The sequence below is a fragment of the Salvelinus namaycush genome, chromosome 12 (genome assembly GCF_016432855.1).
Source record: "Salvelinus namaycush isolate Seneca chromosome 12, SaNama_1.0, whole genome shotgun sequence".
NCBI classification, from domain to species: Eukaryota; Metazoa; Chordata; class Actinopteri; order Salmoniformes; family Salmonidae; genus Salvelinus; species Salvelinus namaycush.
In genome coordinates, this window is record NC_052318.1 from 43,342,341 (window position 1) to 43,361,925 (window position 19,585).

Genomic DNA, 19,585 nt, shown 5'->3' on the forward strand with positions numbered 1-19,585 from the left:
AGCTTCAGAGCCACTTACTCTGAGCTTCCCCTAGAGCCAAGGTGAAGCTGGTTGCTGTGGATAAACTATGGAATAAATATCATTTTGTGTCCCCAATGGTGGTGATACTCCTTATCCGTTTCTCTTCCTGCATAGATTGTGGCTGTAAACTATCAGGACTTAAAGGCACCTTCACTTCTCCAAATGTTCCCTCCCATTACCCACCTCTAATCAAGCGTGTCTGCAGGGCCAGATTACCAAACGACCACGCAGAAGTGTAGAATTGAAGGATATTAGCTTTGAAACTGCAACATTTTCTCTTAGCGTGTAGAATAGCATTATAAAACGGAAACATTTTTCTACACAAAATGTGTTGAAATGCAGGAAGTTAAGCTGATTTCTCAAAATAAAAAATGTACATTGTTTGTGGAGCCTCCTCCTGTTGCTGTTGACTTATTAGAGAGAGAATCTGTTTATTTTTAAAGCCCCATGCAGTCTTTTAAATAGTATTTTTAAATCATCACTGTATGTCTAATAAATCACTGTTTGTTTATTTCATGAAAATACCTCAAAATATATTTGTAATCATTTATTTCCTTGAACCTCCTTCAGCAATTTAAATGCTCAGTCTGATCACGTGCGCATGTTGATACAAGTGTGTGTATATATTTACATACACAGTCCTGATTGCCAGTTAGTTCTAGAGCCCTCAAACTCAGCTCTGGACCTCTTTTCATTGTTCCCCTCTAATGAGGGACTGATTTAGACCTGGGACACCAGGTGGATGCAATTAATTGCCATGTAGAACAGAAAACCAGCAGGCTCCAGACCTCATGGGTTAAGAGTTGAATATCCCTGCTCTTCAGCCTACCCCGCTTACCCCTTCAAAGTAGGGGGATACATATGCAAATAAAAGATGGCTGGTAATTGGTCAGAATAATCAGATTAGATTGTGATATCATACTTTTGGCTTATGAATGTCATTCATTTGCCAATATGTTTTTGTGTGTGTCTCTGTGCAGCACAGGAGGTTGGAGACACCTTAATTGGGGAGGACAGGCTTGTTGTCTTTTTTTTACCCCATTTTCTCCCCAATTCCGTGGTATCTAATTGGTAGTTACAGTCTTGTCTCAATGCTGCAACTCCCATATGGACCCGGGAGAAACGAAGGTCGAGAGCTGCGCGTCCTCCGAAACACAACCCAACCAAGCCGCACCGCTTCTTGACAGAATGCCCACAGAATGCCCAGCCGCACCAATGTGTCGAAGGAAACACTGCGCACATGTGCACCGTGTCAGCGTGCACTGCGCCCGGCCCGCCACAGGAGTCGCTAGTGCGCGATGGGACAAGGACATCCCTGCCAGCCAAACCCTCCCTTAACCCAACCGACGCTGGGCCAATTGTGCAATTGTCCCTGGGTCTCCCAGTCGGCTGCGACAGAGACAGAGACAGAGACTGGACTCAAACCCAGAATCTCTAGAGACCACTGCGCCACTCGGGAGGCCGAACAAGTTGTGACTGAGGTTAAAGGTGAAATCCTTAATGTTGAAAATGCCACGTCCATTTGCGATATTACAACAAAAAAGAAGTTAGTGTAAGCAACACTTTTTTCCCGTCTCAGACATCATTGCATGTGCGATAGAACAGCATAATATATACTGCATTTATTTTTTACCTTCATGCTCCCCACTGCTTTGTCAACTAAACAAAAACAATAACAATGGCAGTGGGGCAAAGAGTGGCGCTGTTTCCTCCTACTATGGTGGATTCCATCTTTAAAGAAAGTGCGCTTTCTCAATTTTGCTAAACGTTACTTTAAATCAAGTCAATTTTCTTGTTTTTTTATGAAAAATATTAAATTCAAGCTCACTTTTGAGCAAATTCAGACAATGCACAGCAAATCCTGCAATTAACTCAATACATAGTTTTTTATCAATTGACAGCCCTAGTAAGACGTTTGTTTTTCCAAACACAGCGCTAACACAATGTAGTTCTATGAAGTTTTGTGTATTATTATGACCTCATTTTTGTATTGTGTTTTGTTAAAGTAAAGTGGGGTTTTTAAGGAAATGTTTTCATTGCCTGTAAATATATATTTTTTAATTGCACTTCAGACTGCTGTACCTCAGTAAACCTGACTGCTTGTGTACCTGCCTGGTAACGTTATAACGTGAACGTCTAGCAACCAAAAGGTTGCATGTTCGGATTTCGTCACGGACAACTTTATAATTTGAGCTAATTAGTAACTTTTCAATTACTTTTTGGTTACTTTGCCACTACTTATCATATTAGCTAATCCTCCTCCTAACCCTTTAATAACCTCCTCCTAAACTCCTAAAGTTAACCCTAACTTTAACCCTTACCACTAACCTAGATTTTTTTAGTCATCGCTTGGCCGTACCTCGAACACATTCCATATCTGGGAATATCTTTATATCTTGACAGTAAAATAAGCAAGGAGATAGACCAGATGCTTTTCAACTTTCTTTGGAGAAACCGTACCCATTACATTAGGAAAACTGTTGTAATGAACACTTATGAGAATGGTGGACTGAATTTTCTGGACTTTACTACTTTAAATAATACTTTTAAGATCAATTGGATAAAACAATTCCTAAGAAGACCCACTTCTATCTGGAATTTTATTCCTCATCATGTCTTCTCTACTTTTGGTGGCCTTAACTTCATGTTGTTTTGCAATTATAATATTGACAAAATTCCAGTGAAACTTTCTGCTTTTCATCGGCAGGTTTTCTTGTCATGGTCCTTAATTTATAAACACAATTTTTCTCCACACAGATATTATATATGGAATAATCGGGATATATTGTATAAAAATACTTCTTTGTTTTTAGAATATTGGTTCCGAAATAATATCTTCTTGGTGAGCCAACTGGTAAATGCAGAGGGTCTTTTACTCAGTTATAAGGAATTCTTATCACTTTACAAGGTCCCTGTAACACCTAAAGATTTTGCAATTGTTTTAGACGCCATTCCCTCAGGTGTTGCTCTGTTATTCAGGAACGTGTCAAGACCTGACCCTCAGAGCCTACCTTCTATTGACCCTGTTGACTCATCAGTAGGAAAGATTTGTTTCTCTTTTGGTCCATTCAACAACAGAGCGATACGAACCTTGTTTCAGCAGGATGTTGTAGCAGGACCTTATGTCATGCCTTATTGGAATGGATTTATTGATAATATCTGTTGGAAAAAAGTTTGGATGTTGCCACACACATACCTACTTGTTAACAAAATTAAGGAAGTTTCCTTTAAAATGATTCATAAATATTATCCTGCCAACCACTATATGAAGAAGTTTAAGGAAAACATCAACTCAAATTGCTCCTTTTGTAATGACCACCCAGAAACAGTATTGCATCTTTTTTGGCATTGTATTCATGTAAGAAAACTGTGGCAAGACATCAGTAGATTTATAATTGAACACATTTATGAAGATTTTACACTATTGTGGAGAGATGTACTGCTTGGACTCTTTACATACGATAGAAATAAGCTGAAACATTTTTATGTCATTAATTTCATTATTCTTTTGGCCAAATTTCATATACACAAATGTAAATTTACAAACAAAAAAACACATTTTCTTACCCTACAAAAAGAAATTGAACTGTATTTTAAGACAGTTAAATACTCTACTAACAAAAAAGCTGTTAGAATTGTAAGTGTATGTATATGTCCTTGTGTAATTGTAATGTGATATTGTACCCCCTAGCTCGATTGTCCATTGTATATAATCTATATATACTTGTGTTCCCTCATGTACTTTCTGTATTGATTTGTTGTTAATATTTTTATTTTTTAAATAAATAAAACATATCCGGGAAATCGGAAGTACCCAAGGCTGCAGACCGGAAACAGTATCGGTACGTCTTTATTATGATCCCCCGCATCTGACTCTTATTCGATGTAAGTGTGCTCTATTTTCAGGTAAATTCGTTAATTTAGGCTTTATTAGCAAAACTAGCTAATTATATATTGTTTAAGCACACAATGCTAGCCAGCATAGCTATCCAAAGTGTGCAGAATACTCAATTGAATCGTACTTTTGCTGGTGTCTTATCTTGCTTTAGCTAACTAACGTCGTTAGCGTTCATAATTCAGCTAGTTTGCATTGGCTTGTTCTTCATCCATGACATGAGAATATAATATATAGTTAGCCAGCTAACTAGCAAGGTAGCTGTTTTCTGTAGAAATGTAGCTATCGCAGGCTAAAGCGCTTCTAGTTAAGTTTACCTTATCCTAGCTAGTTAGCTAACTGTCAATGCCGGACACGTGTGTTTTTAGCTAGATACCAATGCAATTCATTCTTATTCATTTTTTTATAGATCTATAGGAATATCAGAATGGATGTCCTTGATCACATGCTGACAGACCCCCTGGACTCAGAGAAGGCCAATGATGGGCGCATCACTGAAGAGTGCATGTTGGGAGACTGTCGAGTGAGCATTCCAGAAGACCTGCTTGAGGATGTGAGTAGCTAGCGTTTCCATGTAAAAAGCCACATGAGCACTAACGTGAAGTTCTTATGCTAACATCAAATTGTTTCAAATTAAAGCTAAGAGTCTATATTTTTTTATTTATTAAAGCATATAGAGTACCAGTCATGTTTGGACACCTACTCATTCAAAGGTTTTAATTTATTTTTAATTTCTACATTGTTGAACATTAGTGACGACATCAACTGTGAAATAACACATATGGAATCATGTAGTATCCAAAAAAGTGTTAAACAAATCCAAATCTATTTATTTAGCCACCCTTTGCCTTGACAGCTTCCCAGAGGGAATGGCGTATCGCTGCAGAATGCTGTGGTAGCCATGTTTGTGTGCCTTAACTGTGCCTTGAATTCTAAATAAATCACAGACAGTGTCACCAGCAAAGCACCCCCACATCATCACTCCTCCTCCATGCTTCACATGGGTAACCACACATGCGGAGATCATCCGTTAACCTACTCTGCCTCTCACAAAGACATGGTGGTTAGAACCAAAAATCTCAAACTTGGACTCATCAGACCAAAGGACAGATTTCCACTGGTCTAATGTCCAATGCTCATGTTTCTTGGCCCAAGCAAGTCTCTTCTTCTTATTGGTGTCCTTTAGTAGTGGTTTCTTTGCAGCAATTCGACCATGGCCTGATTCACGCAGTCTCCTCTGAACAGTTGATGTTGAAATGTGTCTGTTACTTGAACTCTTAAGCATTTATTTGGGCTGCAATTTCTGAAGCTGGTAACTCTAATGAAATAATCCTCTGCAGCAGAGGTAACTCTTGGTCTTCCTTTCCTGTCTCGGTCCTCATGAGAGCCATTTTCATCATAGTGCTTGATGGTTTTTGCTGCTGCACTTGAAGAAACTTTCAAAGTTCTTGAAATGTTTTGTATTGACTGACCTTCATGTCTTAAAGTGATGATGGACTGTCGTTTCTCTTTGCTTATTTGAGCTGTTCTTGCCATAATATACACTTGGTCTTTTACCAAATAGGGCTATCTTCTGTATACCACCTTTACCTTGTCACAACACAACTGATTGAGTCAAACGCATTAAGAAGGAAAGAAATTCCACAAATTAACTTTTAAGAAGGCACACCTGTTAATTGAAATGCATTCCAGGTGACTACCTCATGAAGCTGGTTGAGAGAATGGAAAGTGTGTGCAAAGCTGTCAAGGCAAAGGTTGGCTACTGTTGAAGAATCTCAAATATAAAATATATTTTGATTTGTTTAACACTTTTTTGGTAACTACCTGATTCCATATGGGTTATTTCATAGTTTTGATGTCTTCACTATTATTCTACAATGTAGAAAATATTAAAAATAAAGAAAAACCCTTGAATGAGAAGGTGTGTCCAAACTTTTGACTGGTACTGTTTATATGTATATACTACATGACTAAAAGTATGTGGACACCTGGTTGTTGAACATCTCATTCCAAAATCATGGGCATTAATATGGAGTTGGTCCCCCTTTGCTGCTGTAAGAGACTCCACTCTTCTGGGAAAGGCTTTCCACTAGATGTTTGAACATTGCTGCAGGGACTTGCTTCCACTCAGCCACAAGCATTAGTGAGGTCGGGCAAAGCTGTTGGGCGATTAGGCCTGGCTCGCAGTCGGCGTTCCAATTCATCCCAAATGTGTTCGATGGGGTTGAGGTCAGGGCTCTGTGTTGTGTTGAGATTTCAAGTTTTTCCACAACGTTCTCGACAAACCATGGACCTCGCTTTGTGCACAGGGGCATTGTCTTGCTGAAACAGAAAAGGGCCTTCCCCATAATTTTGGCACAAAGTTGGACTCACAGAATGTCATTTTATACTGTAGTTTTAAGATTTCCCTTCACTGGAACTAAGACCCCTGGCCCGAACCATGAAAACAGCCCCAGTTCATTATTCCTACTCCACCAAACCTTACACTTGGCACTATGCATTGGGACAGGTAGCGTTCTCCTGGCATCCGTCAGATTCGTCCGTCCGACTGCCAGATGGTGAAGCGTGATTCACCACACCAGAGAACGTGTTTCCTCTGCTCCAGAGTCCAATGGTGGCGAGCTTTACACCATTCCAGCCGACGTTTGGCATTGCACATGGTGATCTTAGGCTTGTGTGCGGCTGGCCGGCCATTTCATGAAGCTCCCAACGAACAGTTCTTGTGCTGACGTTGCTTCCAGAGGCAGTTTGGAACTCGGTAGTGAGTGTTGCAACCGAGGACAGATGATTTTTACGCAGTATGCGCTTCAGCACTCAGCGGTCCCGTTCTGTGAGCTTTTTGTCCTACCACTTCACGTTCGAGCCGCTGTTGCCCCTAGAAGTTTCCACTTCACAATAACAGCACTTACAGTTGACTGGGGCAGCTCTAGCAGGGCAAAAATTTGACGAACTGCCGAATTGGAAAGGTGACATCCTGTGACGGTGCCACGTTGAAAGTCACTGAGCTCTTCAGTAAGGTCATTCTACTGCCAATGTTTCCCTATGGAGATTGCATGGCTGTGTGCTCGATTGTATACACCGGTCAGAAACAGGTGTGGCTGAAATAACCGAACCCACTGAATCCACGTTTGTGTATATTTCTATGCTTGGTACAGATTTGGTCTGATCTGGACCAACCAAACTTGGTACTGTTTGGTGGCAGAGCTCATTAGCATAATAGCCAGTGTGTAGAATAATACCCAAACATGCAAAGAAGGATATTACATGTGTGTGCCTGTTCATAATTAGACATTTCTGCATAGTACAGATCAAGGACCCACGATGTCATTCTGTTACTGTCATTCGGTTACTGGGTGTCCATCCACTTCACTTACCGTAATTCAATAACCAAAATAGATTTTTTCAAACTCAAGGTGTCATATCATAGCTGACCATTCCTTCTGCAGACATCTGAATCTGCGCTGTTCTTTGAGTAAATGTGTCTTTGTAACATGTTCTATTCAAATGATTCCTTTTGGATAAAGTTGTATGGTTTGATTAGCTTTGCAATCAATGGTTTTTGTTTGGCATACTTTTAAAAGTGAATAATCGGGGTCTCCCGGGTGGCGCAGTGGTCTAAGGCACTGCATCGCAGTGCTAGCTGTGCCACCAGAGATTCTGGGCTTTGTCGCAGCCGGCCGCGACCGGGAGGTCCGTGGGGCGACGCACAATTGGCCCAGCGTCATCCGGGTTAGGGAGGGTTTGGCCGGCAGGGATATCCTTGTTCTCATCGCGCAATAGCGACTCCTGTGGCGGGCCAGGCGCAGTGCACGCTGACCAGGTCGCCAGGTGTACGGTGTTTCCTCCGACACATTGGTGAGTCTGGCTTCCGGGTTGGATGTGCGTTGTGTCAAGAAGCAGTGCGGCTAGGTTGGGTTGTGTTTCGGAGGACGCATGGCTCTCAACCTTCGCCTCTCCCGACTCCGTACGGGAGTTGCAGCGATGAGACAAGACTGTAACTACTACCAATTGGATACCACGAAAATGGGGAGAAAAAAGGGGTATGAAAAAAATAAAAAGTGAATAATCGGAGTCTCTGCATCATTCTGGTACTTGTGGAATTGCTTCTCATCATATGCCGTGTATCCATTATGTTTACTGTATCGTGATCATTGCATTTACAATTCTGTGTATATGTTGTTTTGCAAACAGCCTGAAATCTTCTTCGCTGTGCTGAGTGAAAGCACATGGTCTAAAGTACTGACCGATGAACAGAGGCAGCATCTCCGTCAATTGTTACCGCACTTTCCCGACGACAACACCTCTGAGCAGGACCGCACCATCAGTGACCTCTTCAACAACCAGAACTTCTGCTTCGGAAACCCCTTGCACCTTGCACAGAAACTGTTCAAAGGTAACACTCCCCATCTCTCTCAAACTGCTTGTTTTTTTGAGTACGTTTCTGGATTTTGTGTGACTCTGTGCTCCCCCCAGATGGCCATTTTAATCCAGAAGTGGTCATGTACAGAGAGCTGTGTGCCAAGTCCCAGAAAAAACGTCAGCTCTACTCTTTGCAGCAGTACTACCACAAACTCCTCAAACAGATCCTGGTCTCTAGAAAGGTACGGCAGACATCTTCAAGCTTCGGTCTCAAGCACAAGGTGAATGGCCTCTGTCAGTATGTTCATATTATTTTGGCGGGTTTAGGAACTACTGGAGTTGGCGGTCCGCAGTGGCCCTGACATCGCGGTAAAGAGAAAGTGCCCCGCCCGGACGCCTGGTGAGATGCAGGAACAGAGGGTCAGAGGAAGAGTCTGCTGGATACTAAGGGAAGTTAAAACGGAGTGTGGAGACCGATACCCGTCATCTGACGATGATGGTGAGCCTGCTTTCATCAGCCTGGATTGAAACGGAATTGCGTTTAGCAGCATTGATTAAGTGTCATATTGTTCATCTTTCCCTGTTCGCTATGGGTCAATCCCAATCTGAACCAATCATATGTTGTTCTTTGTGTTTGCGGGTACAGCCTCTTCGCTGCCAACACCTCAGTCTCCTTCCTCTTCCACACCTACGGTCTCTGTCAGGGTTCTGCCCAGTCTCTCCACCCAGGACATGAAAACCACCGGTCAGTTAGTCTATCTTATACAGCTACTGTAGTGTATGTATAGGCTGTGCAGATAGACCGACTGAAGATTTGGGACGTTTGCTCACACAGATAAGCCAGAGCTGGGAGCGAATGACATGAGAGCCATGCTACGGAGACATAGAGAAAAGAGGAGACGACAACCGGTTAGTTTCTTCTATGCTTCTCCATACACAAAAACATCCCAGAAATCTGCTGCCCATTTGAATCCCGAAATCAATGTGTGAATGGATATGAGGGACACTCTCGACCTAATATCATCTTGTACAACATCCCCTCGCATCCTAATCCTAGTCATTCTTATTTGCACAGGATCATCCAGATTTGATGACCTCTGACATCCACTTGGGCGACATGATGTCTAGAGTGGACATGGGTCGTAAAGGCGCCATGTTGGGTGAGTACAAACACCAACACCGTAAACGTCAAGCGAAATGAATCGTACATAGCCGGACTCTATAAGATCCTGTGATCACAGCTAATGTCGAAACAATCTGAACTTGTAACCTTCTATTATCTAGCACTGTTTGACCCGGCTCGGCCCAAGAGGAAGATGAGGGAGGAGAGGAGAAAGAAGATGAGGAGAATTAAAGTGGAGTCCGAGGATCCCTGTCAGGCTCTGATGCCTTCAGAAGCTCCATCACTTGACACCCCAGTCACTCCACTGCCCAGTGTCAAGGAAGAGTGAGTTTATGTAGTCATCCCACAAAGATGCCATTTTTACCGGACAAGAGTTTCTAATTAAATATGGCATGCTATTGATACGTTAGGACATCTGTGGTCATACGTTTGATGAAATGAAGCAAAATCGCAGCTTTACTGATATTCCTGTGCTACCAATATTTCTATGTGGTCATGAATTCAATTGCACACTGCAGTCCATGCTTTTCACTCTGCGTAGGCCTGCTCTCATGTGCATCTTCTATCGCCATCTACAGGCCGTTGGGGGAGGTGCAGGACAACCCTGTCATGGTGGAGGAGATTGCTGTGACCTTCTTCAACCTGCTGGAGAATATCCTGAGACTAGAGGGGCTCGCCAGCACAGCCATGGTATTCACTCGTGCCACTCGTGTTTATTGGTCAGTGGTTCTCAAACTTTTGACCCTCGACCCCCAAAAAGAAGTGGTTCAAATCTTGCATTTTGAAAAGCGCAAGATACAGAAATAAACTATATTTTATACCTGCATTTTTAGCTGAAAGTCATTCATGTTAGGAGCCAATATGAAGTAGAGATATCATGCCATTTCTTTGGAGTCCAGAGCAAGCAGCTACAGTAGGATACTGCCTGCTTCTATGCAGCAGAGGTTGCAGGAGTGGATGAAAAGTATGGCCTTTCCTCACAAATATCGTAATTCGTTCGCCAGAACATGTTACATCTTCATCCCATAAGTATTGAAGGTAGTGCGATGTTACTGCTGTTTTGGTTCTGCACAGATGAGATGTTTTTGAGACAACAATTTGGTGCAATATGTTAGTAACCTATGTTAGTAACCAGATCAAAATGGGTCAGTTTTACACTCGCGACCCCCAGTTTGAGAACCACTGGTGTATGTGATGAGCTGAACTCTAACTTTGTATTGGAACTGTTGTAAGACTTGAAAAGGATCTAGTGAATCATGCATGTCCCGGTGTTAGTTGGAGGAGAAGGTCCGACAGTGGCAGACATCTCCAGCTAGTTCCCTGAACCCCCGGTTCTCCTCGGCCTCCTGCTGGTCAGATATGGTGCTGCCGGCCCTGCACTTCCTGGCTGGGGAGAGTAAAGGTGAGCACGGCAGACTCCCTCTCCTCTGGATCATTTAAAGCAGTAATGTGTCATTATCGTTATCTTTCTTTCTGCTCTTTGCTCACCATCTTCCCGATCTCTCATTCAGTTGGTATGATGGCTCTTCCCAGTGGCTTCACCCCTTATGTTGTGTTCAGGGAAAACTCACAGCAATGGGAATGGATTGGTAATATCTCTTTTGTCAGTTAGTTGATTTGTCCAAATTCTGGCACAATGCAAATGAAAATATTTCAGAAGTTTGAGACGTAAAGATTTGTCTCAATCTCAGGTCTTGAAGGTCCCAGTCAGAATGGACAGAAGGATTTGAGTGCTCTGTGGCAGCTGTGGGTCGACTCCAAGGACCTGGTTGTGGTCAAGGTATTACGATTACGCATTTTCACCTCTTACTCCTCTCTGTCAGGGTGGTTGTTTTCTGTTCCCTGTAATACACTTTGACTAAAATAACAATGTCCTCTACAGGCAGAATGTGAAGAACTAACAGAGATGACTTCTCCCACCCCTAGAGCGTAAGTTTCCATGTTACTCATGTCACGGATGACCTTACTCAGAATGACTTAGTGTATGTGTTCATTGCCATAGAGGGATTTTATTGTAATAATTTTTTCTGTTCTCTCTGGAACTAAGCAGTTGGACAGACTACGTGGTGCGGGCCAGCACTGGAGACGAGAGGCATGTTTTTCAAGTGCAGGTCAGTGTCACGTCTCTACCTTTTTTAGTCTAGGATCTCTTCTGTATCGAGTATTATTCATAAAGACCACACATATTCTCTGCAATCGTTACGTGTCCACGTTCTTGCTTTGATCATCAGGAGCAACAGCGGTATGACCAGCCACACAAAGCTTTCACCTTCAGAATGCATGGCTTTGAGTCTCAGGTGGGGCCTGTTAAAGGGGTCTTTGACAAGATGTCTCTCAACAAAGCCAGAGAACACACTCTGCTGCGCTCGGACCGCCCAGCCTATGTCACCATCCTCTCCCTGGGTAAGACTGACACTGTCGTCAGTGTGAGATGTTGTTGCAGTAGCTTTAGGTTAGATGTGAGGTATGTGACTGGACTGCTGTTCCTCCTCAGTGCGGGACGCAGCAGCCCGGCTGCCCAACGGAGAGGGGACCAGGGCTGAGATCTGTGAGCTGCTCAAGGACTCTCAGTTCCTGGCACCAGATGTCACCAGTGCTCAGGTTAGAGATTCACTGTTGCTGGGTTGTTGTTGTCACTCGTATACACAATGTTTTGACACAGCTGTTCGGTCGGTGTTTGTCTGTGACGGAGCAAGGCACCTGATGTGCTGTTTCCTGCAGGTGAACACGGTTGTGAGTGGGGCTCTGGACAGGCTGCACTATGAGAAGGACCCCTGTGTGAAGTATGACATCGTCCGCAAGCTGTGGAACTACCTGCACCGCGACCGCGGTCAGGAGGAGTTTGGTGAGCAGGACATTCTGCCAATGGAATGTGAGAGGAATAGGATAGGAATTGTCACAAATGCTGTAACCTCGTCCCCAGGCTATTGTGCACAGTGCATATACACCTGGGATATCAACCACTCAAAGTTGGCCTTAGTGGGAGTGACCTACTGAGTGAAGTATTTGTCGTCTTTTAATTTTAGAGAATCGCACGACTGCGAGGCGTGGCTCTGTGCTTTTGGCGTGCTAGTGACTGGGTTAAGGCTAGGGTGAAGGTGTTGTGGGAGATCTGTTAGTAGATTAAGCCAATGCCTATGCGCCAAGAGTTTCTCCCAGCTCTCTGTATTGGCTAACGAAAGGCCAAGTTTGACTATTACAACTACTTTAACAACAAGTCGTAATTCTTTCCCCATCCAGAGAAAATTCACCAGGCTCAAGCTACCGCTGCCAAGGCCAGAAAGACACTGCAGCAGAAACCTAAACCTGCATCCAAGCCTGTGAGTCCCACCGCCTCTACTCTGCTGTGACTACTGTACTGCTGACAAATAGATGGTTCATAACCTCTATACTGTATACTCTTACATACTCTCTCTGGAGACTTGGCATCTTTGAATGTGGAAAGTCTTGGCTGAACCACTTGTCAATGGAATCCTGATGGACTAATCAAACTGTTTCTATATAATGAGCTCTGTTGTTGTCTGACATGCACTGAGTGAACAAAACATTAGGAACACCTGCTCTTTCCATGAGGGTGAATGGGCAAGACAAACTATTTAGGTGCCTTTGAACGGGGTATGGTAGTAGCTGCCAGGCGCACTGGTTTGTGTCAAGAACTGCAACACTGCTGGGTTTTTCACACTCAACAGTTTCCCGTGTGTCTCAAGAATGGTCCACCACCCAAAAGACATCCGGCCAACTTGACACAACTGTGGGAAGCATTGGCGTCAACATGGACCAGCATCCCTGTGGAACGCTTTCAACACTTTCTAGAGCCCATGCCCCAACTCAATATTAGGAAGGTGTTTCTAATGTTTTGGACACTCAGTGTATATTATGGTATGTGTGTTGATGGTGACTAACCATCCTGTGTGTTATAAGTCTGGCAGTAAGGAGGACGGTGGTAAGACCTCTGGAGGCCTGGAAGCTGGTGATATGGGGGGTCCCATGTCCCCAACTCCCAGCACCCCTGGAACCCCCAAATCACCCCTCGCCCCTGTAGCCACAACCCCCACCAAAGCTGGGATCCCAGATTCAGTCAAGACCGGTCCTGGGTCAGTATAAAACAGCTTCTGTGGATGAAGTCTTATCAGGCTCAATTAAACACATACAGTATTTGTATATTCTTGATGTTATGGAAGTACTAATGCCCTGTTCTCTTTCTTAGTTTTCTCTTAGTGTCTCCTCCCCCCATTCCTCAACTGGGGACCCTGTTGTCCAGCAACCAGTCTGGCCCACAGATCTCTCAGCCAGCTTCCTCCCAGCACTCAGCCAGGGTAGTGGGCCACCAGTCAGGCTCTCCGCCTCAGGTACGAGTGGTCTCTGCCCAGACAGCAAGAGGACAGCAGGCCATGTTGGTGCACCAGACCCCTCGACAGATCAGAGTGCCAGTCACCGTGGGTGCTAAGGTCATCACACAGGTGAATAACTGACCATTCTGTTACCAACAATCCTTTTCTGACTACTGAGTCTCTTTAGTTTGAAATCAATTTTGAGAAGAGCTAAAAAATAGTTCCCTGGAATTTGCACAGTATTTAACTCTATTAATCAGCAGTGCTGAGCGATTACCGGAAAGTTGGTTAATTTTTGTTTTTTAAACAACTAACTGACCGATGTCTTCCATTTTGTTTGTTCTTTTCCTGTGAGCTCGATGTGCAGTTTCTGTAGAGATAAATCGGATCAAGCCTGAACTGTGCGATGTAGTAAGGAGCTGTAGTTACAGGCCAATATTCTACATAGTTTAGTGCAGAAAACATGGTAATTAACTACAATGACCATAATCCATTGCGCGGCCGCTTAAACTTGTCCGGTCTGTGCAGCGCAGAGAAGAGAGAATGCGCAATCGGGAGGGATTGAAAGCATTTGCTTCGAGAGCATGAAAGTACTACGTGATTGATAGTTATTCAGCAGTCATAAAAGTATGCCTTATTTACTTTGAAGAACTACTAAAATAGTGATTTTTGTCAGACAACACAGGCAGCAGCTCTATAGAGATGAGATGACTTGGAATTAAGTAATAAAGTCATCAAATATTAAAGTAATGTGAATAAATGATGGTTAATAAGTGATAAGCAGTAATGGACAGCAGTGGTGTAAAGTACTTAAGTCAAAATACTTACCCCAGAAAACTACTTAAGTAGTACTTGTATCTGTACTTTGACAACTTTTACTTCACTACATTCCTAAAGAAAATAATGTACTTTTATGTCCCTACATTTTCCTTGACACCCAAAAGTACTAGTTAAATTGTGAACGCTTAGCAGGACAGGAAAATGGCCTAATTCACACACTTATCATGAGAACATCCCTGGTCATCTCTACTGCCCCCGATCTGTCGCACTCACTAACACATGCTTCGTTTGTAAATTGTGTCTGAGCGTTGGTGTGCCCCTGGCTATCAGTAAATTAACAAATAAAATGATTCCGGATAATTTGCTTTATATGAAGAATTTGAAATGATTTACTTTTACTTTTGATACTTAAGTATATTTAAGACCAAATACTTTTAGTATTTTACTGGGTGACTTTTACTTGAGTAATTTTCTATTAAGGTATCTTTATTTTTACTCAAGTATGACAATTGAGTACTTATTCCACCACTGATGGACAGTCTCTACCATCATGGGACTTTTATAAATTGTATTATTCTGTGTTACAGCATTCAACCCACGTAGTTCATAGTGCGTTTTAATGTCCCAAAAAATAATCGATATCGAAAACCAAAACTGAACCGACCTCAAAAAGCACTAATCGCTCAGCACTATTAATCAGACATGGTCTTGAACCACAGATAAGAGACATTTCTTTGCTGTAATGCACCGGTGCATGTAATTGAAGGGTTGTGTTTCTCCTCTCTTCACACTGTTACCGTGAGCAGACCGTGGTGTCGTTACCACTAAGGACTCTGTCTTTTGGTAGCCCCACCCAGGGGCAGGCAGCCAGAGGGCAGACGACCCTGTCGATGTCAGGCCTGACCACTGCTCAGACTGGCTTCCCTGGCAGCCCTGCACACCACCCAGCCTCCCCCGCTGTCCTACAGGGAGTCACCAGCCAGAACATCATCCAACAGGTGAACAGGAAAATGGTAGATTTCCGTAGGAGCCATTTTAAGAAGGGTTTACATGGAAATAAGCTTTCAAAGAGAACATTTTAATCTTTATAGTTTCAATGTAATGTGTTCACGAAGGAGCCTTCTTTTTCAATTTTGTTGAAATAATTTCCTGTGTTTCATGCTCACATCATTTCTGTCTCTAAAGGTGGCCATCACAGGCCAGATGGGCGTGACGGCTCAAGGTGGAGCAGCTATTCCAATACCCGCTACGAATCTCCGCATCCAAGGCAAAGATGTGCTCCGCCTGCCCCTCTCCTCCATCACCACAGACTCTAAAGGACAGACGGTGCTGCGGATCACACCTGAAATGATGGCCACCCTCACCAAGTCCCCCGTCACCACCTTCAAACTCACCCCCGACATGTTAGGCACCGCCACCACCAAGAGCATATCTGCTACTCTCCATTTGACCCCACCCCACCACTCCTCCCCCTGCAGCCCAGCCTCCTCCTCGGGTGACGTTCTGACGAGCAAGACCTACGCTGGCACCACCACCCTGCTGAAGGCTGCAGGGGACGCTATGCGCCTGATGCCCACCCTGGCAGTCACTATGGCCGAGCAGAAGGCCAGAACCTTCTCCACCGTCTCCTCGTCTGACTCGAAGAGTGGCACCACCATACGAATAATGCCCGGCCTCGGGGTCATCCCACAGAAACGGGGTCAAGCCATCACCGTGACAACCACCACCGGCAGCAAACCTGTCTCCACTGGGGCTGCGACTGTCCCCATAGCCACCAGCGGAGTGGCCGTAGCTAAAGGGGTGACAATTGGCCCTTCTGCCTCAGGCTCTCTGACTCAGGGAACAGCCACAGCTACTGTCCGCCAGGTCCCCGTCACAGCCACAGTGGTGTCCACACGACCAGTAAGACCCACAGCTTCATCAACATGACTATTATCTACCTCTTCTATTTACTGTGGGATTCAGGATGGTTGTATAATAACAGCACTGTAGTTAGGAGTCGGGAGGTTTATCGTAAAGGGATATGTTTTATTTTCAAGACATTCTATCTAGCCACGTTCTCTATAGCCCCCACCACCCCACCTTTTTGAAATGGTCTTCCAATGATTCTCCCCATCTTGGTCTTTATTTCCCCAGGGGAAGCTACCAGCTCGGATCCCAGGGCCTCTGTCTGTCCTCAGCCAACCACTTAAAAGCAAGTGTGGGATGACCACGCCCATACTGAAAGGAAACATCAGTACGAAGTGAGTCCTCATGTTCAGCCTTAATGATCTGTAACAATATATGTGTCAAGTCTTCCCCATGGCAGTAAGCAGCCTGGTATAGACTGACTGGGGTGTCTCTCTATGGTCTCTGCTCTGTGCAGTATCAGTAGTCTGGGAAGGAACATCATCCTCACCGCCATGCCTGCAGGCACCAAGCTGATAGCTGGGAACAAGCCAGTCAGCTTTGTCACGGCGCAAGAGTTACAGCAGCTGCAGCAACAGGGGCAGGCCACTCAGGTCAGTCAGCAGCTTTTTCAATACTCACCCAGCACACAAACAAACTGAATTCAGTTGTAGGAAAAGTAACGTTTAGTATGCAGGAGCATTTCCTGACCATGTGATGGGGGGGAAAACTCCTGGCCCGAGGCATCGGGTATAGTAGTTGGTAGGAGTTGTTGACGTGCATTGTCTCCCCCAGGTGCGTTTCCGGACGGTGCCAGCCCAGCAGCTCTCTGCAGCTGGCTCCCCCAAGTCTGTGTCCGCTGCCGTAGTCACCACCGCACCCTCGCCCAAACGAACCCCGGACCCGCCACCGCCGGCACAGTGAGACGCAGTCCCAAAGCCTGCTACTGCTCTGTGCAGTGCTACGACCTGCGCTTCAGAGGCAACTGATGCTTGGGAGCCATAGCGCATCTCTGCTCTCGCAATGTTTCGGAGGACACTGATGTCTGGAGGGTTTGCAGCAGATGAACGAAGGAGTAATCCCAGGACAGCATTAACCCTTTGGAGACATTTGGTTTCACCTGACATACAGTGCCTTCTGAAAGTACTCACACCCCTTGACTTATTCCACATTTTGTTGTTACAGCCTGAATTCAAAATGGATGAAATAGATTTTGTTTCTCACCCATCTACACACAATACCCCATAATGATAAAGTGAAAATGTGTTTTTAGAAATGTTAGCACATTTTATTGAAGATTAAATGCATATCTCATTTGCATAAGTATTCACACCCCTGAGTCAATACATGTTAGAATCACCTTTGGCAGCGACTACAGCTGTGAGTCTTTCTGGGTAAGTCTCTAAGAGCTTTCCACACCTGGATTGTGCAACACTCCCCATTATTCACTTCAAAATGATTCAACTTCTGTCAAATTGGTTGCTGATCATTGCTAGCCAACCATTTAAGTCTTGCCATAGATTTCCAAGCAGATTTAAGTCAAAACTGTAATTCGGCCAATCACGATCATTCACTGTCTTTTTGGTAAGCAACTCCAGTGTAGATTTGGCCATGTGTTTTAGGTTACTGTCCTGCTGAAAGGTGAATTCCTCTCCCGGTGTCTGGTGGAAAGCAGACTGAAGCAGGTTTTCCTCTAGGATTTTGCCTGGGCTTAACTCCATTCCTTTTCTATCCTGAAGAAATGTATGATTACAAGCAGTGGAGGCTGCTGACGGGAGGACGGCTCATAATAATGGCTGGAATGGAGTGCATGGAATGTTATCAAACACATGGAAGCCGCGTGTTTGACACGATTCCATTAATTCCAGTCCATCCATTACTATGAGCCGTCCTCCCCTCAGCAGCCTCAACTGATTACAAGCATACCCATAACATGATGCAGTCACGACTATGCTTGAAAATATGGAGAGTGGTACTCGGTAATGTGTTCTGTTGGATTTGCCCCAAACATAACACTTTGTATTCAAGACAAAAAGTTAATTGCTTTGCCACATTTTTTGCAGCATTACTTTAGTGCCTTGTTGCAAACAGCATGCATGTTTTGGAATATTTTTTTATTCTGTATCGGCTTCCTATTTCACTGTCAATTAGGTTAGTATTGTGGAGTAACTACAATGTTGTTGATCCATCCTCAGTTTTCTCCTATCACAGCCGTTAAACTCTGTTACTGTTTTAAAGTCACCGTTGGTCTCATGGTTAAATCTTGATTCAGAGGGGTTGGGTTAAATGCAGAAGACACATTTCAGTTGAATGCGTTCCGTTGTACAACTGACTAGTGTGTGTGGTGTGTAGGCCAGTGACAAAAAATATATACATTTAATCAAAAAAATGTTTTAAAGTAAAGGGTTGTGAATACTTTCCGAGGGCACTGTATCTGTTGTGCAAGGCTAAGAGTTTGCATCACCATGGAATTTAATTGCTTTACTACAGTAAGTGTCAGGCAAGGTTCGGTCAACAGCTTGCAAATGTCATTATGCCAACTAGACTGAAACTGCCCTAGTTTCTACTCATGGTAAACAGACTGGAGGTGTTTTTTCACCCGACCTGTTAATCTATATAAAACATTTCAAGTTGATTTGCTATTCATTTCCATCCACTTTGAGTTTGAGTTTATTTTTATTTTTACAGGGACAGTGCACATGAATCAACGTTTCAGTAAAAGTACCGGTTTTAGCCAGCTGGCTAATTTTCAACCTCAGTCCCTGGGCAGGTTATTAAAAACAATTACAATATAGACAATAGCAACATAGAACAAGCAAGACATAGCAACATAGGACAAGCAAGACATAGCATACAGACAGAGCAACATAGGACAAGCAAGACGTAGCATACAGACAGAGCAACATAGAACAAAAAGCAGCAAGACAAAATTCATAAAAGCAACAAAGTGTTTCCACACCTCACAAGTTACAGACAACAGACATGGAAAGCGGCAATACACAGCTAGGGACCATGTTCACAAATCTGATTGACCTTCAGCCATGTCTTCAAGCATTTTGTGAAAGTGTGATATGTGGTGCAGTTATGTGTGTCTGATGGCAGTGTATTCCAGATATGGGAAGCTCTCACAGAGAATGCAGATTTACTAAAGGTGCTTTTCCTTAGGGGAACTATAGTCACCTCTCATGG

General features: G+C 43.8%; 1 protein-coding gene across 2 annotated transcripts; it reads left to right on the forward strand.

The window, feature by feature from the left end:
- Positions 1 to 3,849: 3,849 nt before the first annotated feature.
- Positions 3,850 to 17,959, forward strand: LOC120057272 (nuclear factor related to kappa-B-binding protein-like). Of its 2 annotated transcripts, none has more exons than XM_039005825.1 (26): positions 3,850 to 3,906; positions 4,326 to 4,469; positions 8,108 to 8,309; positions 8,390 to 8,517; positions 8,603 to 8,774; positions 8,922 to 9,020; positions 9,111 to 9,184; positions 9,351 to 9,435; positions 9,560 to 9,722; positions 9,977 to 10,088; positions 10,674 to 10,800; positions 10,910 to 10,987; positions 11,090 to 11,178; positions 11,281 to 11,327; positions 11,446 to 11,509; positions 11,630 to 11,801; positions 11,893 to 11,999; positions 12,120 to 12,243; positions 12,639 to 12,718; positions 13,320 to 13,492; positions 13,606 to 13,858; positions 15,316 to 15,507; positions 15,695 to 16,411; positions 16,646 to 16,752; positions 16,875 to 17,010; positions 17,192 to 17,959. In XM_039005825.1, the coding sequence occupies exons 2-26, from the start codon at positions 4,344 to 4,346 to the stop codon at positions 17,318 to 17,320; spliced, it is 3,756 nt and encodes a 1,251-aa protein (XP_038861753.1). In that variant the 5' UTR covers positions 3,850 to 3,906; positions 4,326 to 4,343; the 3' UTR covers positions 17,321 to 17,959. The 2 variants fall into 2 exon arrangements, with proteins under 2 accessions (XP_038861753.1, XP_038861754.1); XM_039005826.1 differs by having other exon boundaries at positions 11,449 to 11,509.
- Positions 17,960 to 19,585: the final 1,626 nt, after the last annotated feature.

Bases quoted from the DNA above. Each gene is read 5' to 3' on its own strand.
- LOC120057272 (XM_039005825.1), top strand. From the start codon at position 4,344: ATGGATGTCCTTGATCACATGCTGACAGACCCCCTGGACTCAGAGAAG. The intron at 10,801-10,909 runs GTGAGCACGGCA...TCTCTCATTCAG, and splicing joins CCTGGCTGGGGAGAGTAAAG to TTGGTATGATGGCTCTTCCC. The intron at 10,988-11,089 runs GTAATATCTCTT...TCTCAATCTCAG, and splicing joins ACAGCAATGGGAATGGATTG to GTCTTGAAGGTCCCAGTCAG.